The sequence below is a fragment of the Thalassophryne amazonica genome, chromosome 10, assembly GCF_902500255.1.
Source record: "Thalassophryne amazonica chromosome 10, fThaAma1.1, whole genome shotgun sequence".
Classification (NCBI taxonomy): Eukaryota; Metazoa; Chordata; class Actinopteri; order Batrachoidiformes; family Batrachoididae; genus Thalassophryne; species Thalassophryne amazonica.
Window position 1 is genome coordinate 31991432 of NC_047112.1, and position 27426 is coordinate 32018857.

The 27426-nt window shown below is 41.1% G+C and overlaps 1 protein-coding gene across 7 annotated transcripts in view; it reads right to left on the bottom strand.

The window, feature by feature from the left end:
* elavl4 (ELAV like neuron-specific RNA binding protein 4) overlaps positions 1-27426 on the bottom strand; it is a 258140-nt gene that overhangs the window by 76307 nt on the left and 154407 nt on the right. For all 7 annotated transcript variants that reach the window (XM_034179719.1, XM_034179718.1, XM_034179716.1 and 4 more), the window contains 2 exons: positions 22190-22293; positions 1603-1756 (listed from right to left, as the gene is read on the bottom strand). In XM_034179719.1, coding sequence (XP_034035610.1) covers positions 1603-1756; positions 22190-22293 — 258 coding nt within the window. The remainder of the gene's footprint in view (positions 1-1602; positions 1757-22189; positions 22294-27426) is intronic.

Here is a 27426-nt window from a genome sequence, read left to right on the forward strand (position 1 = left end):
TTATTCATTTTTGGTGTTATGGTAGCAGGGCTGGTACTTTTTGGCTTATGTGCTACCCTGATCTACCGGAAAATTGGCAAGACTTTGGCATCAAGAACCACGGCCCCTCACTTGTCCATCATGATTAATGAGGTTGGCAAGAGCCCAGGGTCATTTCTGGCCTGGAATTAGCAAATACAATTGTTCAAAAGAAAACAATAAGTACCAATAAGTAATAAGAAAGACTCCAGTGATGAAGAAAAACATACTGGGAGAATATAGTCTGGTCAGATGAGCCCAAAATTGAACACTTTGGATGCCATAATACACACCATATTTGAAAGTCAAACGGCACACATCACCACAAAAACACCATATCAACAGTGAAGTTTGGAGGTGGGAACATCATGGTGTGGGGCTGGTTTTCAGCATATGGCACTAGCAAATGTCATAATTGAAGAAAGGATGAATGGAAAAATGTACCCAGACATTCTTGATAGAAAGTATGCCGTCGCCTACCAAGATGATGAAGCTGAAACGAGGATGGACAATTCAGCAAGACAATGATCCCAAACACAGAGCCAAGGAAACTCTCAGTTGGTTTCAAAGAATGAAAATAAAGCCACTGAAATGGCCCAGCCAATCACTTGACTTGAATCCAATGGAAACTCTATGAAAAGATCTAAAGATTGGAGGTCATAGAAGAGGTCCATGGAACCTCTAAGATTTGAAGACTGTTTGTGTGGAAGAATGTGCCAAAATCACACCTGAACAATGCATGTGACTAGCTTCTCCATACAGGAGGCATCTTGAAGCTGTCATTACCAACAACAACTTTTGTAGGAAATATTAAATAACTTTCAGTAAGCGTGTTCAATACTTTTTCCTCCTGTGTCATTCCATTTTATTATACAGCTTTCTGTACTTATTTATTTTGGTTTCTTTCTATGTGTGGATTACTTGGGTTGTTACTGACTTCTGGTGAAAATTTCATGGCAATAGCACCTTTAGAAATATATTTTGTGAGAAAAATGGTGATGTGTTCAACACTTAATTTACCTACTATGTGTGTATGTGTATATATATATATATATATATATATATATATATATATATATATATATATAATATATATATATATATATATATATATATATCAAAAAAATATGTATTACATAACATTTTATCAGCAAACAAAATGGTCAAAGCATATGTCTAGGAAATAAATTTATGCCTGGATAGAAAGCTGAAAGGTCGAAGTTTTTCATACCAATGTCAATACTAGCCCTGCATTTTGTCAGTCTAACATAAAGTCGCTGCACCTGTTTGACACTCTTGGTCTGGTGCCAAAACTCAATAATTTTTGTTCGCTGTAGTATGGTTAATCTTGGCATTTTCCCGAGTCTTGCTTGGCATCAACATAAACTTGAGGGTCTCTGCAAATAACATAAGTGATTAAGTTTGTAGCATTTAAGGGTCAAACCGAGTGTTTTAAATGTTGTATATTTTTTTGCGACACCCTATATATGTCAGCAGGAACACACACAAAGTGTGTCTGTGTGTTCTTCATGGGCGTTAGTGTGAGAAAGCACACAGAAAGAGGAGTTGTTGCCCCATGGATACCTGTGACCTGGTCGACGAGGATACGGGAGGTGATGATGCGCCCATACTGAGAGAAGAGCTGCTCCAGTTCTTTCTGAGTCATCGTCTTGGGCAGGCCACTCACATACAGGTTGGCATCACGGATGGAGGCTGAGCTGGGTCGTGCATATGACACCTGAAGAAACACAGTCAATGGGTTTATAAGAGTAAAATAGATTTCCAGTATTTTGTTTGCATTTACCACCCAGGAGCTCAGATCTAAAAACAATTAGGACCATATTTTAACTGTGCATGTGCTAAACCTAGCCCAAAGTGTGCACACACAAGGACTCTGGATACTTTTTTGCATTTGCTATTTTGATTCCTACACTTGTACACAAGATGCACTGCTTGTGCATTTACAGGTTTGTGTATGTATGCACACTGCAGGTTTTTCTGTTGTAGAGCTGTTTGCTTTTGTTTAACCTCATTCAGGTGGGGTCAGATAGGGGTGTGTGTGTGTGAGAGAGAGAGAGAGAGAGAGAGAGAGAGAGAGAGAGAGAGATCACCCCAGAAAACAACTGCCCTTCATTTATTTTACCGTTAACATAATTTTGTGAGTGTCTGTATGACTATGCACCACACAGCGTGCTTCTCCTTTTATAGAATTCAATCGCTAAATGGTTTAAAAAAGAGTTTTAAGTCTGTAACCATCACCAATAGCAATGAAACTACACAGCAAAACCGCCAGTTTAGATTAACACTGAGAGTGTTAAAATTAACACTTGAAAACTGTCTCTATTTGAACCCACTTTTTCAGCTTTGTAAGCTGTTGTTATACCATAGACATTAGTGCATATGCAAACTGTGAGTACATGGTGCTGTGTTCAATGCCACTTGTAATGGGCAGTGATCTGGTGATAATTGTGTGACAGACAACTGTAGGCTGCTGCTGTGGGCAATCAGACCCGATTACTGAGTATCTGGAATGTGCGAACGGTCTCCCCTAAAAAGCCACCCTGACCGAGTGAATTAAGGGTCGCGGTGCGTTAGGCGGGGTACCCCCTGGACAGGACGCCAGTCTTTCCCAGGGCCACATATAGACAGAGAAACACATTCACACCCACACACACACCTACGGACAATTTTTAACTGAAACCATCAAATATGGCCATCGGATATTGCGAAGACTTTGTGTTCGTCCGTCCATCTGTCCGTGCTCAGAATAATTCCAGTTCTATTACTGCCAAAGTCTTCAAATTCCCAGGGAACATTTTTGGGACATAGACATTGGACAAGTTCAAAGATGGCTAACCTTGATCTATTTTAAGAGGTTAAAATGTCATATTCTGTTTCATTGTGTTCCTTTCTTTTTTTGAGTGACAGGGGTGACAGCCAATCAGAGTGGAGAGGCATCGTGATGTCAGTGGGTGGGCTAACTAGCTGTAAACTCTGTTTTGTTTGTGTGCAAATATAACCTCTTTGTCATATATTATGTAAAAGCTAGCGATTGAAACTGAAAAAGCTGCTTTTGGAACCTGATAACACCTCTGGACTGATTTACAAGACATTTTGCCGACGCTAGCATGCACGCTAACTTTCGCTAACTCAACATTAACTTCCGGTCTTGTCAAAGCTCATATATAAGCACACGCATGCCCTCCCGCAGAAGTCGCTAAAATGTGAATACTGTTTATGACTGATTGATTGATAGAGGGGCTTTACTGAACATGAACAAATGGTACGTAAGACATACATACATACATACATACATATACATATATATATACATATATATATATATATGTATGTATGTATATATATATATATACATACATACATACATATATATATATATATATATACATACATACATATATATATATATATATATATATATATATATATATATATGTGTGTGTGTGTGTATATATATATTCACTTTGCACTGGGATACCAATTAACCAACTGCAAATTATAAAGAAGACAATGCTCATATGGCCAAGGGTATTTTAGCATTGCATTATATTTAAAATTTCGAATTCACCTAACCTGCATGTGTTTGCATGTGGGAGGAAGCCACGCAAACACGGGGAAAACATGCAAACTCCACAAAGAAAGGCCAGAGGTGGGAATTGACCCCATGACCTTCTTGCTATGAGGCAACAGTCCTAACCACTAAGCCACCATTCTGCCATCTGGAAATTAATCTAATGTTGCTGGTATGATGTCAATATTTCTACTTACACAGACCTAGCAAACATCTACTTTTGCTGAGACCTACTGACCACATCATCACTTTTAAAGCCAGTTTTCTATAGGCAGGTCAGTGGATGAATACATGAACAATTCCAAGTTAATGAATGTGTCATAAACTTCAATTACATTAGTCATTAAAAAAATACAGGAAGTGTGGTACTGTACTGTAAATCCATCTGGAGGAGGCAGTTCTCAAAAACTGTGTGATTATGCAAGAAGGAAACTCATGAAGGACACCAACCATGACAACTTTTGTGTGCTGCATCACCAGTTATACAGCTTCATAGTGGAGCACTAAAAAGGATTTTCTTCAAAAGAAAGTGTGGAATTTTGGCTACAGTTTGCCAGAACACACATTTGAGACTCAAGCTGAGATATGATCTGTTTTCTTCCAGAAAAATCCTTCTCTGTTCTACTCCATCATGCAACTATGACTAGTAATGGTGATCAAAACATTCCAAAAGATCATATCTTTTTATGGATCAAAAGCTCCATTTGATTTGATCTCGCAAATGTTACTTTGTTACCATCACTACTGCAAATGTGAGCTTGGCATTATAAGCGCTGTTCCCTTCTGCAGCTCTCAAGTGCATACAGTATCTTGAAAGTAGCATCAGCACAGTGAAAACAAAAACTGAAACAGGTAAACTCTTCAATTCAGTAAAACCTTATTTACATGGACGCTCACTTCCCAATGTATTCGTAACTCGTCAATAAAATGGAATGCACTATGATACCACAGTCCTGCAATGCAAAAGTGAGGCATCATTGTAAAACACTTTGAGAATCAGCTAGATGGAAAAGTGTGATAAAATGCAGCCCTTCAATAAATACTCTCTTCATGAGGATTATAATGTCAGTCTTTGCTGAATCTGTTTGAATGAGGTGTTGATTTATTTTAAGGAAATTTGGGAAGCTATAATTTGTGGTGCTGCTGAACTGTACTGTCATACTGAGAGGTGTACACAGAAAGGATTTTGTATGAACACAGCCAAAGCAGGCATTTGTTCCATCACTCTTTCTGTCTCTGTCTCACTAATTAGGGTTTTGACGGTTTTAACAACAGTTAAAGATGACTAAAGGCCCTGTCTTCACAATTTAGCCAGCAAATGCCAACTACCGTATTTTCCGGACTATAAGTCGCACTTTTTTACATGTTTTGGCCGGAGGTGCGACCTATACTCCGGTGCGACTTATAAATGAAAAATATACCGGTAGGATCTCAATTAATTTACTGTAACAAAACAATTTTACGTGACAGAGTCGATCTATGTTTTAAAATGGCCACCGGAAAAGGAAATGCAATGCATCATGGGCACTGTAGTATGACGGCCATCCTATAGTTCACGCTGGTATTCCGGCTTGGCGAACAGAACAGCTTCAACCCTTGGATATCAATGTGAGCAGAGTGTTTAAGTTGACGCTGAGAGCTGCGTGGGAGCATTGGGTGAGCGACGGCGGAGGATTAGCGTGTGCACTTGGAAGGAGCTGGCGTCGATGATTGTGAAAAGCGTTTGAAGCAGACGAACATGGTGTTTATTCCGGGACGGCTAACAAGACAGCTTCAACCCTTGGATATCAGTGTGAGCAGAGTTAACGCTGAGAGCTGCATGGGAGCACTGAGCGACGGCGGAGGATTAGCGTCTCCACTTGGAAGGAGCTGGATCGACACCGCTGGGTGGTCATGAGCTGCGCAGGTAGGCGCTGCATGGTTCGGCTCGCAATGTGGTCCGCAAAATACAAACATATCCGTAGGTAAAATGCAGCTCACGAGAGGGCACTCGAGGCTTGTGTAACTGTTCCTGCGACTTCTGACTACCATAGAAAAATAAAAATTTTAACGTTACTGATAACATAACAAGACAACGGAGAAGGCACGAAAAAATGCCACCAAAAAGAAAATCATACTCTGCAGATTACAAGTTGCGACTGGTGAAATATGCATCCGAAAACGGTAACCGTCACAATATTATCATCTGAACTTTTCATGTTAACATACCTGTATGTCCATGGGACTTATAGTCCAGTGGACCTTATTTATGGTTTATTTTTCTTTATAATGGATAAAGTGGCTGGTGCGACTTATACTCCGGTGCGACTTATTTATGGTTTGTTTTTCTTTATAATGGATAAAGTGGCTGGTGCGACTTATACTCCGGTGCGACTTATAGTCCGGAAATAACGGTATATTAAAAATGCTGGCATAAGTTCAATAAGTTAAGGGTAAGTTTTCTATAAGTTAAGAGCACATTGAAACAAGCTGAAGCTCGCTGATGTATGTCCTAATAAGCTGAGCTCCTCAAAAAATTTTGGGCATGCTGAAAACTTTCAACGAGTGCCAGCATATGACTCATATGTCTAGCACATGCAGGACATAAGTTGTAGGTAAGTTATGTGATTGTTGGCACACTTTTCTTGTAATTTACTGTTAAGTCTAAATACGTCCATTAATGCTAGCCACTGACAGGCTGAAAGCTGCGTCTTCATGCAGATCGACCGTTTCATTCACATGGAGAAAATCTGACCTGTTCATTTCAGTCCAATTCACCATCACAGATGGACATGAATTCACATAAAGCTCCTGATTTTTGAAAATGACACAAGAGAGATTTCCAGGGTGAGGGGGAAGCTATCCGGGGGGGGGGGGGGGGGGGGCACCAAGACACCCAGACAACCCAGAAGAAGTTACAGACTTCTGTGGCTGTGATTGGAGAAATTGTGCATAGTGCATGTTTTGCATTTTGTATCTCCAGTTATACAGCTTCATGATGAAGTGGTACAGAGGAGGATTTTATTAAAAAGAAGACCTGAAAGTTCAGCTACAATTTGCTAGAAGGTACATCTGAGATGCAAGCCTAGATTTAATGCTATGGTGAAAGAAAACCCTCCTTTCAGTAGCTGGTAACTATTATTTTAAATTTTACAGAATTGTTTATGTAGCCTGGGAGTGGATTAACAGTATTTGGATTTTGAAAAAATAATTAATTCACCCTGTTGAATTCATGTGCTGGTGTATATTAAAATATGGCTGAATTAAAAAGGTAAAGGTTAATGTTTTTGCAGATGTCTAAAGGAAAGGTTTTAGCTTTTTCAAGCAGCATTTTAATTAAGACATTAGCATTGAGCCAAATGGTAAGTTACCAAAAGCCTTTAATCCTTTTCATCATACTCAGTTTAGCCTTGTGAACTCTGGAAAGTGGATTTCACAGTTCAATTTTACTGTATAAGAATACACCAAACCCTGAACATACTATTTGTAGTAGCAGTAAAATATTTCTTTTATCCCTTTAAGACTTTTTGATTCATACACAATTCTGTAAAAGCACACACAGCCAAGTTCAAATATGCAATCAGAAACAAACCCACAAAAACATATAACATCTATTATATACTTGCCCTTGCAGCAGCCTCTTCTCATCAAGAGACTAAAAGACTTCTTCGTGTCACCACTCACCCACACGTTAGTCAGTTCCATATTGTCACACCCTCTTCCCACTCATTTCCACACATAAGCCCACGTACACAGTTTTCAGTCAGTCATATTCTAGTATATACAAGTACTATACTCTATATACTGCATGTGAATGCGATGTTTCGTCGAACGAACAAGTTATACTGTACAACAGAAGCTCCCTACCAGTTAGGTTTCAGCTGTCAAATGCTGTACCCACCATCCATGCATAGTTTCTACTGGACTGAAAGTTGCATAGAGTAAATCCCATTACTACTGCTCCTGACTGGGGCATCATTCTTTTGCAGTACTTTCATTACCTCTGACATCTGCAGACATAAGTCATCAAATAGGGTTAAAGTCAGCCAAATGTAGTGGATATGCAGTCATATCCTCGAACAACAGCATGGAAATCCTCCTAAAATTCTTTAACGGTAGGAGAATGGGATTGGGAACAGCCAGCTTTCTTATGTCTTTTTTCCTCACACTTCTTCCTCTTTGGCATTTCTCCTCAGCCCCTTGTTTCCTCTCTTCTTTTGGTGCCTTCATGCTCTTCTGTTTCTCTCCTTCCTTCCTGCCTGCACAAGTGCCTTTCTTCCAGATTCTGCCTCATTTTGCTTGTCTTTTCTTGTTTCGTTTTCTCTGCAGTTCTCCCCTCATTTTCTCTCCTTGTCAGCTAACTCCAGATGTCTAATCCATCAACACCTCCTCAAGATGTGAGCAGCATTATGTACAAGTGTGGCATGGTGTATGTATGTGGAAAGGGAATGTGTGTGTGCAGTAAGTTGTGAAAACTGTAAGTGTGATGATAAGAGTTCACAAACTGTTTGAATGTGTGTCAGAGTTTGTGGTTTCGGTATGTGTGTCACCATGAGCTGCTCCCACCTTTTGGCATGCTGCTTCCTTTCGCACCTCAGTTGGAAAAGAGCACCGCAGCAGTCGCTGTCAAATCTGAGGTGTCGTGATGGAGCAAACCACAGTAAAAGGCACTACAGAACGACACATATCGCCTGGGTGTATGTGAAACTCTGGGCCAAGTGTTTCTTCACAAGTTTAATGACAGAGTGCATAAGATGTGGCATGAAAGAGTAATAAACATGATTTTATAAAATTATAGCACGACCTGTCAATTTACCTGGTTATCTTGAAGGATTTTATTCTGTTGCAGAGAGAGAAAGCAAAGAAAGAGGGTAAGTAAGAAGGAGGAAGTGAAGTGGAAGAGCGATAGCACCAGACAGAGACGTGGAGCTGTCTTCTGTCATTAGGAAACCTGACTATCTCAAGGACGACTTCAGGCAACCTTTTGTAGTACGAGAGTGAGAATCTGTAATCTTAGATCTCAATGAAGACTGCATGAATACCACACTACATAAATGTTATAGCCTGTATGTCGAAAAAAGTCTATTTTCTACTCAAATCTCCAAGCTGAGTAAATTTAACTTGACAGCTGTTACGCTGTGCACTTGGCATAACTTGTCATATAAATCAATATTTAAAATCGCAAAACACACCCAAGAACAGTCTGCGTCAGTTGACTAATCATAACACTTATCTACGCTCAGTGTGAGACCTGCTTCGAGGAAGCTGCGGGTCATGGTGACCGAATCACAGCTGTACAGAGGAAAGACACACACACACACACACACACACACACACACACACACACACACACACACACACACACACACACACACACACACACACACACACACACACACACACACACGTGCATGCAGAATGTTACGCAAGCTTTTATGAATACAAAACAATTTGGCACGGCAGCAGTTAGATCTGAGCCAGCACACTGTGCTGAAGTCAGGTCAGGCCAGACAGTGTACACCATCGAGGGACTGGAAAGAGTCCGTATGGGATTCCCCATTCATGCATTCAGGCTGATACCATCAGATTAGATTAGATCAGATCAAATAACAGGAGGCATAATCCAGGGATTAACACAGAGCAGCAGATTATTGTTCATCCTAAATCAACAACACATTTACATCAATCATTAAGAAATACAAACAGCATGGTACTGTTTTAAACTTTTAAACTCAGATAAAACTGAAGTTATTGTACTTGGCCCCACAAATCTTAGAAGCATGGTGTCTAACCAGATCTTTACTCTGGATGGCATTTCCCTGACCTCTAGTAATACTGTGAGAAATCTTGGAGTCATTTTTGATCAGGATATGTCATTCAAAGCGCATATTAAACAAATATGTAGGACTGCCTTTTTGCATTTACGCAATATCTCTAAAATCAGAAAGGTCTTGTCTCAGAGTGATGCTGAAAAACTAATTCATGCATTTATTTCCTCTAGGCTGGACTATTGTAATTCATTATTATCAGGTTGTCCTAAAAGTTCCCTAAAAAGCCTTCAGTTAATTCAAAATGCTGCAGCTAGAGTACTGACGGGGACTAGCTGGAGAGAGCATATCTCACCCGTGTTGGCCTCTCTTCATTGGCTTCCTGTTAATTCTAGAATAGAATTTAAAATTCTTCTTCTTACTTATAAGGTTTTGAATAATCAGGTCCCATCTTATCTTAGGGACCTCGTAGTACCATATTACCCCATTAGAGCGCTTCGCTCTCAGACTGCAGGCTTACTTGTAGTTCCTAGGGTTTGTAAGAGTAGAATGGGAGGCAGAGCCTTCAGCTTTCAGGCTCCTCTCCTGTGGAACCAGCTCCCAATTCAGATCAGGGAGACAGATACCCTCTCTACTTTTAAGATTAGGCTTAAAACTTTCCTTTTCGCTAAGGCTTATAGTTAGGGCTGGATCAGGTGACCCTGGACTATCCCTTGGTTATGCTGCTTTAGACGTAGACTGTGGGGGGGTTCCCATGATGCACTGTTTCTTTCTCTTTTTGCTCTGTATGCATCACTCTGCATTTAATCATTAGTGATCGATCTCTGCCCCCCCTCCACAGCATGTCTTTTTCCTGGTTCTTTCCCTCAGCCCCAACCAGTCTCAGCAGAAGACTGCCCCTCCCTGAGCCTGGTTCTGCTGGAGGTTTCTTCCTGTTAAAAGGGAGTTTTTCCTTCCCACTGTAGCCAAGTGCTTGCTCACAGGGGGTCGTTTTGACCGTTGGGGTTTTCATAATTATTGTATGGCCTTGCCTTACAATATAAAGCGCCTTGGGGCAACTGTTTGTTGTGATTTGGCGCTATATAAAAAAAAAGTTGATTGATTGATTACTGTATGGTAAATGTGTCTGGTGGAGGCAGTTCTCAATAACCGAGTGACTGTGCAAGGAAGAAATGGATGAGGAAAGCCACCAAGATACCTATGACAACTCTGAAATTAAAAGTTGTTGTTGGGAAAGTGTAGTGACACGGACCCACAACAGGGGGCGTAAATGAACGGACAACGGAAGGAGTCAAATTATAACACTTTACTGGTGTGAATGTCACAACCAAACACAGCAGAATCAGAATGTGCAACAGTCAATTAATAAAAGGTGTCGTGTGGGCAGGCTCGACGATAGGAGACGCCCGTCTGGAAACGAACCGGAACCACACGATTTCCACCGCCACCTGAACCCGAGGAATACTGGAGCCGCCAAGTCCTGGAGTCCCCAGGTGGCCACCTTCCTGGCGTGTCGGATCTGGTACTGCTGGCAGAAAGCAAAAGACAGTCAAAGGGTGGGTGTGTGAACACCCAGTAACACTGGTGGGAATGCCACCTCCACCTCTCACTCAGCGTGTTGCAGCGGTCTCAGCTGAAAAGGAGCGCCGTCTTGCACAGCCTCCTCAAAAACGACCGGTTCTCCTGCAAACACTCACAATAAACAGATTTACAAAAGGCTGAGGATATTACCTCCAGATGAAGATGATATCTCGGCAGTTTGGTGGAGGTGTCTTCCTGCTTTTATACCAGATGTGTTGATTAGTGACAGCTGTCACGGATGATGGGTGACAGCTGTCACCACGGCTTGTTCCTGAGGCGGCAGCGCCCTCTCGTGCCTGAAGCCCGCACTTCAGGCAGGGCGCCTTCTGGTGGTGGGCCAGCAGTACCTCCTCTTCTGGCAGCCCACACAACAGGTGTCTCTGGATATGATTGGGGAAATTGTACAGTGTAACTTTTAACTGTTGCATCACCAGTTATACAGTGGCACAGACAAGGATTGTCATAAAAAGATGAAAAATTTCAGCTACAATTTTCCAGAAGGTACATGAGAGATGCAAGCCTAGATTTCATCTGTTTTGTTGTATGAAAATCCTTCCTGGTCCAATTCACTATGAAGCGATAATTGGTGGTGCAAGAGTGAAAAGTTTCACTATGCACAATTTCTCCAATCACAGCCACAGAAGCCTATCTCTTGGAGGCTTCCCTCACTTGTCTCCTTCTTGCATAGTCACTCAGTTTTTGAGAACTGCCTCCTCCAGACAGATTTACCACAGAATACCATACTGTTTGTATTCCTTAAAGACTGACGTAAATGACATCCAAGACATTTTCAGTGACTTGGAAATGTTCATGTATCCATCCTGTGACTTGTCTAAAGAAAACTGGCTGTAAAAGTGATGATTTACTGTAAAATCACCAAAGGGGGCCAATAATTGTGTCCAGCAATACATTTTATGTTAGGATTTTTTGTTTCACTTTATGAAAGCATTTTATTTTGTTCTTGTTGGCAAATAACTTAGAACATTTAAAAAATATTTTGATAAAACAAAATTGCCCTGTTTGCATTTATTTCTGACGATATATTAAAATGTGCACATAAAATATAGAGGTGCTAACAATTTTGTCCACATGTGTACAAATTGAAAATGGACTTTAAAGTAATAGATATGACTGCATTGACACATGGACCTCTGAACTCATCGACCATGAACCAGTCGATTGATTTTAACGGTATGAAGCAGCTGAGTCAAACTTCCAATATTGCTACTTCTGCATCCTAAAACTCTTGTAAAAGTTGAAAGGCACATGCAAGGCTCTTGTGAGACTGATCACAGGAATGTTAACTTTGCAAACTAAACCCAAGATCACCATGTTTGATTGTGGCAGGTGGTATAATGGACAAATATACCCACTTGGCCTTTCTGATAGTATTAGCAAATTGTGAACCTGTCATATTGATTCAGAACGTGAAAGATACACTCTGCTATTTATGCTATGGGAACAGCAGCTGGGCTATATCTATATCTGACACTCTTTCTGCTACTACGTCATGCTGCCCCAAGTGATGAACAGAGGCACCACCACTGTGTTCAGCACAGTGGTGAAAACCTGAAGAAGGCCCCTGTTTTTATTAACAAAATATGCATTTTAAGCAATGAGACTTATTCTCCACTTGAAGTGCAGGCTGCTCCTTGAGCTGCTAGGCATCACAACCTGAAGCACCTCCTGATGGTAGCGTTACTCCTCTCTCAAATGCTGCAAGATTGAGCATCCCCTTGTGATGCTTACCTCTACCTACTGTCAGCCTGTGGTGAAATCCTGACGGGCACCAGCATAACTGCAGGTCCTCTAATGCAGTCTGGGATATAGAAGAAATCCAGGGGGAAGTTGATGAGTTGGTGTTTAACAGACCCATAAGCGTTGGCAAAGTCCAACCATATTGCATGCAGCCTCTGGATTTGCTCCCAGATTAGCGCTGAATGTTCCACACACACCGGGAAGCCAGTTATGCCTGCCAACTGTCACCTAGTGTCAATGTATCCATTGCTTGGTAGGTAGCTAGTTATACTTTTCACCAGACTGGAGAAGAAAATCTTCCCCTCCACATTCAGCAGAGCTATGCTCGTAAATTGGCTGATGTTAGATGATTTGCTCCTTTTGGATGAAAACTGTGACAGGTCTGCCCCACACTGAAGGGGAAAAGCTATTTTTTTTCCTTTTTTCACAAATAAGCTGTTCACTATTTTTAATGTCCACACCAAAGTAAATCCTTAGGAGAACTACCGCGCAGTCCCCAAAAATATATTTTAACCCCGTGGAGTTGTCTGACGCTGAGACGCGCCAAAGTCAAATGACGGAATTAAGCGAAAGTACCATCCAATACATGACAGTCTGAATCTCTGTTTGAATGTGTGTTCAAAGTGCAGACATCAAACTATATAACAGTTTTACAATTGTGTTGACAGGCCTAGTATAGCTAGAATTTATGCCATGCTTTTTCCAGAATATTATGGTCATTTTTTGTGCGCATATTTGCAGAACCATGCAGCACACGTGACTTTCACTTCCTTGTTCTTCTCTCTCTCGTCACAGTAGTTGCAGGGGGGAAAAAAAACATGACTTTCCCTTTATTATTGGTGGAAAAATGCATGAGTTAATCAATCAAAAATGATCACCAACACATGTACAACCCCAATTCCAATGAAGTTGGGATGTTGTGTAAAATGTAAATAAAAACAAAATACAATGATTTACAAATCCTCTTCAACCTCTATTCAATTGAATACACCACAAAGACAAGATATTTAATGTTCAAACTGATAAACATTATTGTTTTTGAGCAAATATTTGCTCATTTTGAAATGGATGCCTGCAACACGTTTCAAAAAAGCTGGGACAGTGGTATGTTTACCACTGTGTTACATCACCTTTCCTTCTAACAAAACTCAGTAAGTGTTTGGGAACTGAGGACACTAATTGTTGAAGCTTTGCAGGTGAAATTCTTTCCCATTCTTGCTGGATGTACAACTTCAGTTGTTCAACAGTCCGGGGTCTCCGTTGTCGTATTTTGCGCTTCATAATGTGCCACACATTTTCAATGGGCAACAGGTCTGGACTGCAGGCAGGCCAGTCTAGTATCCGCACTCTTTTACTATGAAGCCACGCTGTTGTAACACGTGCAGAATGTGGCTTGGCATTGTCTTGCTGAAATAAGCAGGGACGTCCCTGAAAAAGACGTTGCTTGGATGGCAGCATGTGTTGCTCCAAAACCTGGATGTACCTTTCAGCATTGATGGTGACATCACAGATGTGTAAGTTGTCCATGCCATGGCCACTAACACACCCCCATACCATCACAGCTGTTGGCTTTTGAACTTTGCACTGGTAACAATCTGGATGGTCTTTTTCCTCTTTTGTCCAGAGGACACAACGTCCATGATTTTTCAAAACAATTTGAAATGTGGACTCATCAGACCACAGCACACTTTTCCACTTTGCATCTGTCCATTTCAAATGAGTTCCGGCCCAGAGAAGGCAGAGGTGTTTCTGGATGTTGTTGATGTATGGCTTTCGCTTTGCATGGTAGAGTTTTAACTTGCACTTGTAGATTTAGCGATGAACTGTGTTAACTGACAATAGTTTTCTGAAGTGTTCCTGAGCCCACGCGGTAAGATCCTTTACACAATGATGTTGGTTTTTAATGTAGTGCTGCCTGAGGGATCAAAGGTCACAGGCATTCAATGTTGGTTTTCGGCCTTGCCACTTACGTGTAGAAAGGTTTCCAGATTCTCTGAATCTTCTGATTATATTATAGACTGTAGATGATGGAATCCCTAAATTCCTTGCAACTGAACGTTGAGAAACATTGTTCTTGAACTGTTGGACTATTTTTAAATGCAGTTGTTCACAATGTGGTGATCCTCACCCCATCTTTGATTGTGAACAGCTGAGACTTTTGGGGATGCTCCTTTTATACCCAATCATGACACTCAATTAGTGTCCTCAGTTCCCAAATGCTTACTGAGTGTTGTTAGAAGGAAAGGTGATATATCACAGTGGCAAACATACCACTGTCCCAGCTTTTTTGAAACGTGTTGCAGGCATCCATTTCAAAATGAGCAAATATTTACACAAAAACAATAAAGTTTATCAGTTTGAACATTAAATATCTTGTCTTTGTGGTGTATTCAACTGAACAGAAGTTGAAGAGGATTTGCAAATCATTGTATTCTTTTTTCAGCAACAGCAAACAGCAGCAGTAACTACGTTTACATGCCGTTAATATTCGGGTTAAGGTCAATATTCCGGTTTCTGAATCATTAGGAATAACCCGTTTACATGCTTAAGCAGACAGAGTTACTCCTGTATACATGGTCACTGGTATCATTTGGAATATCCCCATCTAAACAGCGATGCATGGACAACGTCCAGACGCACGGAGAACGTCATGACGCAAATATGCATCATTTCCATTTCTTCTTCCTCTTTCTACCATCAATAAGAGACATTATATTCATGTCTTTCACAATACTAATGAAATATTCGGTTTCCTCCTCTCTCCAAAAGTGTGGTGCTGTGCTGCCGCGTCTGGATTTCACCATACTTGTTTACCTGTGCTTCTGTGGTGTCCGGTGGGTTGCGCGCGCCGCATACAAGTAGTTGTCGTACTCAAAAGACCAAGATTCCTTTCGGATAGGACATGCGCAGAACACAAACTAATGTTCCTTTCTATGGGGATATCCCGATGTGCATTTATATGACCTGATATGCGCGTTAGAAAAGGAGTAACCCAGCAGTTATAGTCGGGTTTTTAAAAACTGGAATATGAGCATATTCTGGATTTTGCGGGTGTTTACATGGCCGTGCGCAACCGGGTTAAGATATTATGTTATGAAAGGGTTATTGGCTGCATGTAAACGTACAGTGTTGTACGTTCTGACTACGTTGACGTACGTCGTCAACGTAGTCAGTGTTGCACGTTAGTCATACCTTTAAAATACAATAACACAGACTGGAATTATTTAATCAAGTATAAAAACAGCAGTGTTTCAGTGTATAAAATTTCCTGTATATTCGTTTTGTAAATTGTTTTGTCAATTGTGTCGCTAGCATTGCCCAAGCAGAGGGTCACCCCTTTGAGTCTGGTCTGCTTGAGCTTTCTTCCTCAAATCATCAGAGGGAGTTCTTCCTTACCACTGCCTGTGTGCTTGCTCTTGGGGTTGGTAAGGTTAGACCTTACTTGTGTGAAGTGCCTTGAGGCAAGTTTGTTGTGATTTGGCGCTATATAAATGAAAATCAATTGAAATTGCAATTCAGCGCATTTACATTGTGACATTTAAGCCCTAATCAGCATGTAAAACTGTTTAATGTATCTCTTTGATTGAGATTACATTTTTATTTCATGCTCATAGATTGTAATCCTTCTTACCAGTGAATTTATCAACAGCATCACTATCTTAAGGGTCAGGGAAGATGAAAGCTACTGAATTTATTACATTAACTATGACCTCCATAACATCATGAAATACACTGCAATTTCAGCGATTCAGATTCAGTCCTAGATTACGCAGTTGTGGATTTATATATACTTTTTTCTCTTCAAGCATATTTCCTTTTTCTTTGTAATGCATAACATACAAAAAATTACATTTTAGTTTTGCTTACATCCTAATTTACTGATCTGTTCTGTAAACAAACAGTGGTGGCCTTGGTGGCCACCAGACATGCGTAGCCTTTAGAAATGCAAGAAACTGCCAAACAAACTCATTACAAGCAAGATATAACTTTAAAACCACATAGTACTGTACAAATCCTTTCCGCTGGAAAATGTGACTGTGATAGGAGTTTTGGAATGCTTCTTCTTCTTCTTTCAGTCACCACAGCAGATCATTTGTTTCCATCTCACCTCGTCCTCTGCATCCTCCTCTATTATACCAACCACCTGCATGTCCTCCCTCAGCACATCAATAAACCTCCTCTTTGGCCTCCCTCCTCTCCTCCTGCTTGGTGGCTTCATCCTCAACATCCTTCTTCCTATGTACCCTGGGGCCCTCATCTGCACATGTCCAAACCATCTCAATCTCACCTATCTGACTTTGTCTCCAAACCGTCCAACCTGAGCTGTCCCTCTGATATGTTCATTCCTAAACCTGATCATTCTCGTCACTCCCAAAGACAATTGTAACATCTTCAGTTCTGCCACCTCCAGCTCTGCCTCCTGTCTTTTTGTTAGCGCCACCGTCTCTAAGCCGTACAACATAGCTGGTCTCACTACTGTCTTGTAAACTTTCCCCTTCTCTCTTACTAATATTCTTCTATCACAAATCACTTCTGATTTGTGATAGAAGAATATCGACGGTGTCATCGGAGGCCACCACCAGGCTCGCGGCGTAGTTGGAGGCCGCCACCAGGCTCGCAGCGTCGTTGGAGGCCGCCACCAGGCTCGCAGCATCGTCAGAGGCTGCCACCAGGCTCGCGGCATCGTCAGAGGCCGCCACCAGGCATGTGGCATCGTCGGAGGCCGCCACCAGGCCTGTAGCAACAGCTAGCTTTTACTAGCCCCGCAGCTACCGGCTAGCCGATGGAGCTATCCACTGACAAAATTCCACCCAAACAGAAAAATACTGAGGAGGAGTATGTATCTTTGACTCAGGCAAATGAACTGCTGCATCAACAGAAGGACATGTTTACTGCTCTGTTACAGCAGCAGCAAATTTTCAATGAATTTGTTAAAGTCATCATGGACTCAACCAACACCAGAGTTGATGCTTTAACTAAAGAAATTCAAGATTTGAAAGCCAGCATCCAGTACACTCAGAAGGATGTAGATGATCTTAAAACCAATCAAGCCAAACAGTCTTAACATCTTAAGATCACTAAAAATGAAATGGTTAAAATGAGTGAGAGTCAACAGGTCATTCTTGACAAGCAGGATTACCTAGAAGGTCAATCTAGGCAAAATAACATTGTCATTGAAGGCATCCCGGATCCGCCTGGTGAATCCTGGATGGATTCAGAGGTAAAAGTAAGAGCCAGTTTCTGCTTAAAAATTTAGGGAGATAGAAGTGGAGCATGCACATCGCACTGGTAAAACAGGAGTCTCTGGAGACAGACTGTGACCTATTGTTGTCAAATTCCTGCATTTCAAGGACAAAACTGCAGTTTTACAGCGAGCAAAGTATTTCAAGGGTACAAAGATATTTATTAATGAAGAATATACTGATGCTGTACGTTTAAAAAGAAAGGAACTAATGCCAAAACTGAAAGCTGCACACCAAAGAGGTGACATCGCTTATCTCAGAAATGATAAGCTTATCATCCGTCCGCGTTCCAGCACTCCAAAGTAATCTCGGACTTGACAGTAGGCTTCTCAAAGTAGCGGCTGATTGTATTGCTCCTGTTTTAGCCCATATAATAAACCTTAGCTTTACTTGTAATACATGTCCACGGGCGTGGAAACAGGCTAAAATTATACCACTACCGAAAACTAAGAAACTTCTGTTCTGTTTTAAATAGTCAACCCATAAGTATTTTACCTGTGTTAGGAAAAATTATGGAGTCTATTTTATATGAGCAAATTAATAACTATTTTTCTTCCAATAACTTAATCACTGATTTTCAACATGCATACAGAAAGTCACTCCACTGCCACGGCATTGACTCATATGTCAGATGACTGGTTCAGAGAGGTTGAAAAGAAGAACATAGTTGGTACCGTGTTTCTCGATCTCTCTGCTGCTTTTGATATTATTGATCATGATTTGTTATTGGAAAAACTTGCTTGTTATGGTTTTGAGCTATCAGCTCTGACTTGGTTCTATAGTTACATATCTAACAGAACACAGACAGCGTTTTTTAAAGGCAGTTTTTCTAACACCAGGAGGGAATTATGCAGAGTGCCACAAGGGAGTTGCCTCAGTCCATTATTATTCACAATTTTCACGAATGATTTACCATATATTTTATATAAAGCTAGTATAGTAATGTATGCAGATGATTCAACCATTTACACATCAGCATGCTCATGCAATGATCTGAAACTGTTTTAAATATGGAATTGAATAATGTGGTTGAGTGGGTAACATCTAATAAGTTAGTGTTAAATATTGAGAAGACTAACTGCATGGTTATTGGATCTAGTTGTGTTGTTACGAAAAACCCCATATTAGACATTAAGATTAACAATATGATAATAAATCACGTGCATGAGACCTAGCTGCTGGGTGTAGTGGTAGATTCAAAATTATCATGGATAAAACATATAATATTTTTGTAAAAATGGGCACGGGTATATCAATTATGAGAAGACATGCAAGGTTTCTAAGTTGCACTACAAGGAAGTATGCTATTAATGTACTATTATTAGTATATTTGGACTATTGCCCAGTAGTATGGTCAAATGCTACTGGAGAAATGATAAATAGATTACAGATTGTTCAGAATAGGGCTGCTTGTGTGGCACTTAGATGCAGTTATAGGACAAATATCATCACAATGCATAAAAAATTAAACTGGTTGTTAGTCAAAGACAGACTTTTATATTCACTGATCATTTTTGTTAGAAAGATTATTGTCACTAAGTTACCTTATATTTTGTTCAGGAATTTTTCTTTTAGTTCAGAAAATCATACTTACACAACCAGACATGCTGTGGTGGGAAATTTTACGTTACCTGTAGATAGAACCAATGCCATTAAGAATACTGTCACATTTAGGGGTATGCATGAATGGAATTTATTACTGGATCACATCAAACTCATTGCAAATGAATGTTTCTTTAAAAAACTTCTGAAACAGTATTTATGGGTATAAGAAGTAATCTGAGTCAACCCTTTCACCATGCATAAATGATGATTAATTTGATTTGATATGTTTTTGGTTTTGATATGTGATTTTTATTTTCATTTATTTTTATATATTTTTTGAATGCATTTTTGATTTACTATATTTGTAAATCTGTTGGACCCCAGAAAGAGTAGCTGCAGCAAAGCTGGATCTAATGGGGATCCAAACAAACAATAAACAATAAACCACCCACTCCACCCTGCCTGCACTCTCTTCTTCACATCTCTTTACCACACTCTCCATCACTTTGGACAATTCACCCCAAGTATTTAAACTCATCTACTTTTACCACCTCTATTCCTTGTAACTACACTATTCCACTGGGCTCCCTCTCATTCACACACATGTACTCAGTCTTCTCAGTCCATCCATCCATCCATCCATTTTCTTCTGCTTTATCCGGAGTCGGGTCGCGGGGGCAGCAGCTCAAGCAAAGCCGCCAAAACCTCCCGATCCACACACACCTCCCACAGCTCCTCCGGGGGAACCCCAAGGCGTTCCCAAGCCAGCTGAGAGATGTAGTCCCTCCAGCGTGTCCTGGGTCTTCCCCGGGGCCTCTTCCCAATGGGACGTGCCCGGAACACCTCTCCAGTGAGGCGTCCAGGGGGCATCCGGAAAAGATGCCCGAGCCACCTCAACTGACTCCTTTCAACGTGGAGGAGCAGCGGCTCGACTCCAAGCTCCTCCCGAGTGACTGAGCTCCTCACCCTATCTCTAAGGGACCGCCCAGCCACCCTGCGGAAGAAACTCATCTTGGCAGCTTGTACTCGTGATCTCGTTCTTTCGGTCATGAGCCAAATCTCATGACCATAGGTGAGGATCGGAACGTAGATCGATCGGTAAATCGAGAGCTTTGCCCCCCTACTCAGCTCTCTCTTCACCATGACGGTCCGATACAGCGACCGCATCACTGCAGATGGTGCACCGATCCGTCTATCGATCTCACGCTCCGTCTTGCTCAAAAAATGTTTTATTTTTGTTTTGCTTTTTTGTTTTGTTTTTTATCAGATTTTGTACAAAATGAAAATTTCTGCTGATTCACACCATACCTTGTTTGTTTTCCTTTTCTTTCACCGACTGTGTGGTGGTCTGGCCAAATTATTTAAGTTTTAGAATGTAACGACTGTGAAACAACAGGGTTTGTACATTTTTGTGTAGAAATGATATGTCTCTCCCCAACAACGACAGTAAAACTGCTTCTAATTCATCTTCAGTTCAGCATTCATTAACCCTCTGGGGCCGACGCCGTCGTATACGACGGCTAAGACCAAGCTTTACTAAATTATAAATAACCTTTTAATGATATGAGATAGAAACTTTCTTTTTTTCAGAAAAGTTAACTCCATGGACTTTCGAGCCAGCCATCGGCCATCTTTGTACTCCTCATAGAAGCTGTGTGATGACGTGCTCAATGTGGGTGTCCAATCGGAATTGGTTCACCGTCACATGGTTTTCCAAAATCCAATCGTAGGGCAGATTCACCTCACGTGAAAAGCCAAAGATAGTTTTCAGGAGTGATATGTTACTAGTTGCCCCGTTTGAATAGCCCCCTGGGTGCTCCAATGAGTACATACTATTAGTACATACACAGTGTGCCCTGCGCCATTATGCACAGCAATCAGTGAAAGCAGGAGCAGACGGAGAGCCTCTGATGACAATCTCATGTGCTCAAACAAAGAGTGTGTAACTATCAGGATTGCTCCACTAGTTTGCATGTGAATGTTACTGGATACCTCTGGTGCTTTCTCTGTGTAAAGCACTGTTTACCATATCAAAATAACATATTGTATATATTGTTCAAAATGTGCATTTGTGTTTATTGTTTGAACCTTTTGTTGTACAGTCTTTCACACAAGACCTCAAATTACCTTTATAAAGTGTCAAAACAGTTGTTTATTATAGTTTGCTGTGTGTGGAAAATTATTTTTCGCTTTATTTTTCCTTGCCTATTTTTGATTGTAAATCTTTATTACACTTATAAAACACAACAAAAACATATATATTCTGAAAGCACACGTTGCCCTAAAAAACACACATGAAACTTGATTGTGGGATGCAGGGAGAGCTGTTAACAGCAATAATAAAACATTTATGCCGGGCGAATAAACTGTCCAAAAAATGCCCTCGGATCCCAGAGGGTTAAGCATGCAGCGGGTGGCAGTGTTCAGCAAGTGGCAGGTAGGGCTATGCGACACCACATCAAACAAAGTTTCCTTTGAAATTGATCTAGTGCAGCAACATTCAACAGATTTTAACACGTGTCCTCATTATAAGCTCTTTTAACTTAGAGACACACAACACTACATAATTTATTACAAGCAGGAGGGGAATGATTGTGCATTTATCCATCGATTCATTCACTGCATGTTACAGGGTACACACTGAGGCTATTTTAAAGCCCAGAAAAGTTACCTTGTAACAACACTGAGTCATTAGTCATGAATACCTTGATAGTTTTGGTCTGAAGTCTGAGTCCATTTAACGTGTTGATGGCTTTTTCTGCATCCTTTGGATCAATGTAGTTGACAAAGCCATAGCCCAGACTCTGACCTGTAAAAGAGGGAAGAGGTAAAAGAACTGTTAAATGTGTGTCACTGTTAGATTTTCTTATTAAAAAATAGGAAAAACAATGATAACAAAAAAAATTGACTGAGAACAAAACAACACAGGTTACAGGATACTTAGCCTTTGCTCCCATCAATAAACAGTTCATATACAGTGCATCCAGAAAGTATTCACAGCACTTCAATTTTCCCACATTTTTTGTTAGTCTTATTTCAAAATGGATGAAATTCTGTTTTTTCCTCAAAAATTCTACACACAATACCCCACAACGACAATGTGAAAAAGTTTTTTTTTTTTTTTTGATTTTTGCAAATTTATTAAAAATGAAAAGACTAAGAAATAACATATAACATAAGTATTCACAGCCTTTGCCATAAAGCTCAAAATGAAGCTCAGGTGCATCCTGTTTCCACTGATCATCCTTGAGATGTTTCTACAGCTTGATTGGAGTCCACCTGGGGTAAATTTAGTCGACTGGACATGATTTGGAAAGGTACACACCTGTATACATACAAGGTCCAGCTGACAGTGCATGTGCATTTTGTGTTTGATGATCTAAAGTGCAAGCACTTTCTGCTGATATACAATGTCAGCACATCAGCTCTGCATCCACCACACCTCATTTTTAGACTGACACTCACATGAATGCAAGCTTTATCGTGATATGGAGGACGCTGAAGCTGGGCGCAAAAATGATAAATGCATTGGGTGGAAACTATTATGACATCAGTGCTGGGCTCTGCTCCAGTTTATGCTGGGTCAAAGATAGGAGGATCCAAAGAGACTTGGTTGTAGGACGGGAAATGTTTCATGATAGGCAAAAAGAAATGATCTTTTCCTCATATTTAATTTGCTGAGGAAATACTGCATGTCTCGCTTTTAAGCATCATTACTGCTCAATGTTGGTTCCAACTAAATCTACACTCTGTGATCATGACAGCATTTATTTGAATGACGCATTTAACATTATTCAGGATGAGTAAAGGTCAAAAATATAAATAGGAGTGAAAGTGTATCCTGCTATGGTAATACAAGCATCACAATCAGGATCAACATCAAATTTGTTTGTATTTGTGGCTCTGCAGAAAGAGTGAAAAGACTACCAACCTTATTTCCTTCAAAACTCAAACTGTCTGAGATAGAAAACTCCCTTGGAGTGTGAAGCAGGTCTGACATCTCCCAGTGTTTCCACTGACAGAACAAACCTTTCAACGGGGTGAAGGACTTTAAGCAGACGCCTCCAACCATCAAGGCCTTCAGTTAGCTAGGTTTCAACAAACAGCCTCAATCCACTAACGCCACAAACAAGTCTCAGTCAGTTTAAAAGGAGCAGCGTGCACATTGTCACACTAATAGGAACAGACAGCAGTTAGTAGGAGACAAATTGAAACAAAATATGGAGCACGGCTCTTTCAGAAAATAAATACATTTGGGCTATGGATATCACAGCCGAAAAAAGCTCAGCAGTGGAAGAGCCAGCAGAGACTTGTCGTTCTGACATCAAACAGCTGATGATTCTAGGCTTTTCTCTCCTTTCCTCCATCTTTTCTTCTGGATTAGCTGTGGATTATCAGACACTCTCTATTGTTAATTAAAAACCAGCTATCCTGGGGAAACTAGTGCTATTTATAACTGCCTCTCCACTCATTCCTCCACTTTTGACTCTTAGCTGACACCAGGTGCATTTACGATGTGTATGCACAAAAATCGTGAACACACTTTCTCACATAGGAGTAATGGTGAAATTGGGGGGGGGTGTGTGTGTGTGTGTGTGTGCATAAGAGAACAAACCTAACGCAATTCTATTATTTTAGTCTGCGAAGCTGCTGGTTATAACACTCTACTTCTGTGTTTGCCATCTCTCGCACCCTTCCCTCCCACTTTGCTATCACCTTTCTCACAACTCTCCATCAACTTTAACAAGAAATGTGAGGATTCACAAGTGCACCTGACAAAAGGTTAGCTGAAAATTAAGTGTTGCTAAAGATCACTTATTGAGGGCAGTGGAGATGGACCAGCTGGTGTATATGGATACAAAGATACTCAGCACTTACAGAGCTAAACTGGCAAGCAGCCACAGAAACAATTGGTGTTCGAGGGTTCAGTAACAGTGTCGGCAGACAGACTGTATGTGTGCATATGTGTAAAGTGCTGGTCAACACTTTGTGAGATTTAGCAAATGATTTAGAATGTATGTAAATATTTATAGCACCAATGAATGTGGCAAGCAGTAGCTTCAATATGTACTGTATTTGCTGGTGAATAAGTCGAACCGGTTAAAAAAATTTCTCTTGTAGAGGGAATATCACTTTTTTCCTGTATGATCAGCTCTTTTATTTGGAATTTTGTGCACTGTTGTAGTGAACTTATATTATACTTGGCATTGACAGAACTGTGGAGTTTATTTTGTTTCATGCTTTCATCCGTGGGGAAGTTTATTAAGACGCAAGACCTCACAAGCCAGTTAAAAAAAAAATGCAGGACTTCTATTCCCGAAAACACGGTATGTAACACAATGTGGAAAGATATAATTGTGTGTGTACTAGTTATAATTCAATTCAATTTATTTTTAGAATGCCAAATCACAATGTGAACTCACCTCAAAGGGCTATACGACCTCACCCACCCCATGAGCAAGTGCACTGGCAAGCAGCTACAGTGACAAGTACATGTTGGCATATCTGCCTCTTCCCACGCTCATCGTCAACCCCACTTTCTCAGAGTTGAGGGCCTCAAGGGTTGGAGCAAAGGGGGGTGAAACCAAGGCTCAGTGGCTGGTATCATTCCTCGGTTGAGCAGGAAGATGAAGAGATACACAGGCAGACAGCTGCCTGCAGCATCAGGACATCTCTGGGAGGAAATCCCACCCACTGTTTCCAGCATGCTACAAACAAACGAACAGCAAGGAGCCTCCGGCAAACGACCCGGCTGCTGGGAAACTGCATGGATGGGTGAGAAAATTAACATCGATGAACCACAATGGCAGCTGGACACAAATGTGCACAAATGCAAATAAACACATGGTGCTCCATCTTCCACCTGTCACAGAGCGGTGCACATCACAATGCACCACATCCATGAATGTCCTCTTTGGTCCCTGTCTTCTATTTGTGTCAGATGGCTCCTTCTGTCTATATACCCTGGGTCCCTCCTTTACTCATGTCCAAACCATCTCAATCTCACCTCTCTGGCTTTGTCCATAAATCATCCTCCCTGTGCTGTCCTTCTCATATCTTCATTCCTAAAAATGTCCATCCTCATCATTCCTCCCTTCAAAAAATAACAACATGTTCGGGCTGCCACCTCGAGTTCTGCATCCTGTATTTTTGAAAGTGCCATGTCTCTAAACCGTACAACACAGTTGGTCTCAGTACTGTCTTGTAAACTTTTTATTTCACTCTTGAAGAAAATGTTTGTCTCAAATCACTCCTGCCACCTTTCTCCACCCACTTGACCCTGTCGGCACTCTCTTCTACACCTCCCCATCACACTCTCCATTATTTTGGATACCTAGCCCAAAATATTTAAATTCATCTTCAGCACTGCACTATTCCACCATACTCCCCCTCAGCTTGGGAGTCCGACGAGGGCGGTCACATCTCCTCCACTCTCCCTTATCTCTGCTCTCTGCTTTAACCCTCAAGTCCCTACTTCACCAGACGGTGAATTCCTCAAATTATATTGGATACTGGTTCTACTGGACTATATTGTATTAACCATGGAATTGATCAGCTGGTCTCTGAACGCTATTGACACCATCTTTTGTACAACAAAGTCAGGACCGGGGGATCCTACCTGCCCAGATGGAACGTATCCTGCAGGCTATGTTCTGGACTCCTGGGGGTCTTGGCGTATTGCATGCTTGGCATCTTTCTCCGTTGAGGACGTCGAGGATTTATTCATATTTGGTCTTATGATAGCAGGGCTGGCACTTTCTGGCTTATGTGCTGCCCTGATCTATCGGAAAATTGGCAAGACGGCGGCATCAAGAACCACTGCCCCTTGCTTGTCTGTCATGATTAACGACGTGGGCAAGGCACTGCATTCTCAGACTGCAATGACTCTTGAACTCAGACGCAAATTGGATGACATCTTGGAGCAGAAGCATGCCTTGCAGATGAAGTTGAAGATTTCGGAGGCCGGGGAATATTCTTAATTCATAATTAGGAATATTCTTAATTCATAATTGGGATTTGGTTGTTCAAGTGGAACTGTAAAATGTGTTTTTCACTGCTCAAACCATAACACGGCAGGCTTATCAAGGAATGTCTTCAGGCCGGTGATTATTTGGCTCCTTTCTTATCTCAACCCACAAAGACAATAAACTGTTTTTCATAGGACTGAATCATGCTCCACTCCTCTCCCCACCCCCGTCCTACCCCCCATCACACACCCCCCACTCCGGCTTCAGCTAACGTCACCTCCCTTCCCTTCTGCGGGGGCGGCGCCATTTTAGCTGCTGCTGGTCCCCGTTCATGCCCCCCCCCCCCCCACCCCCAAGCTGATGGTGGTGCAACTCAGGGTTGCTGCACGACCTTCACCCACTTGCCTTAATTCGGATAATGGACTTCTTCAAATTTAGTGCACATAAACAATGTCAAATGTGTATGTGCTGTTCTTAATTCTGATGTGTGCCATTATTATGGTATTACGGCAAACAAGTAATAATTGTGGACTAATTGCTGTCTGAGGTAACTGGAGTGTAAACATAATTTCTCCACTGTGAGATCAATAAAGTATATCTCATGTCATCTCATCTCATTCACACAGATGTACTCCATCTTGATCCAGCTGATTTTCATTCCCCTTCTCTCCAGAGCATATCTCCACATCTCCAGGTTAGTCTCAATTTGCTCTTGACTCTCACTACAGATCACAAGGTCATCTGCAAACATCATTGTTCGTGGACACTCCTGTCTGATCTCATCCGTCACCCTATTGATCCTTGATGTAAGTATCTGTAGTGCTCTTTCTCTGCATGAAACTCTATTGCTGCTTACATATCTTCACCTCTTTATTATTTTATACCCCAGCTTCCATTACCCTTTCACATAATTTCTTGCTGTGGATGATCAGCTTTATGACTCTGCAGTGACTGCAGCTCTGCCCATCACCAAT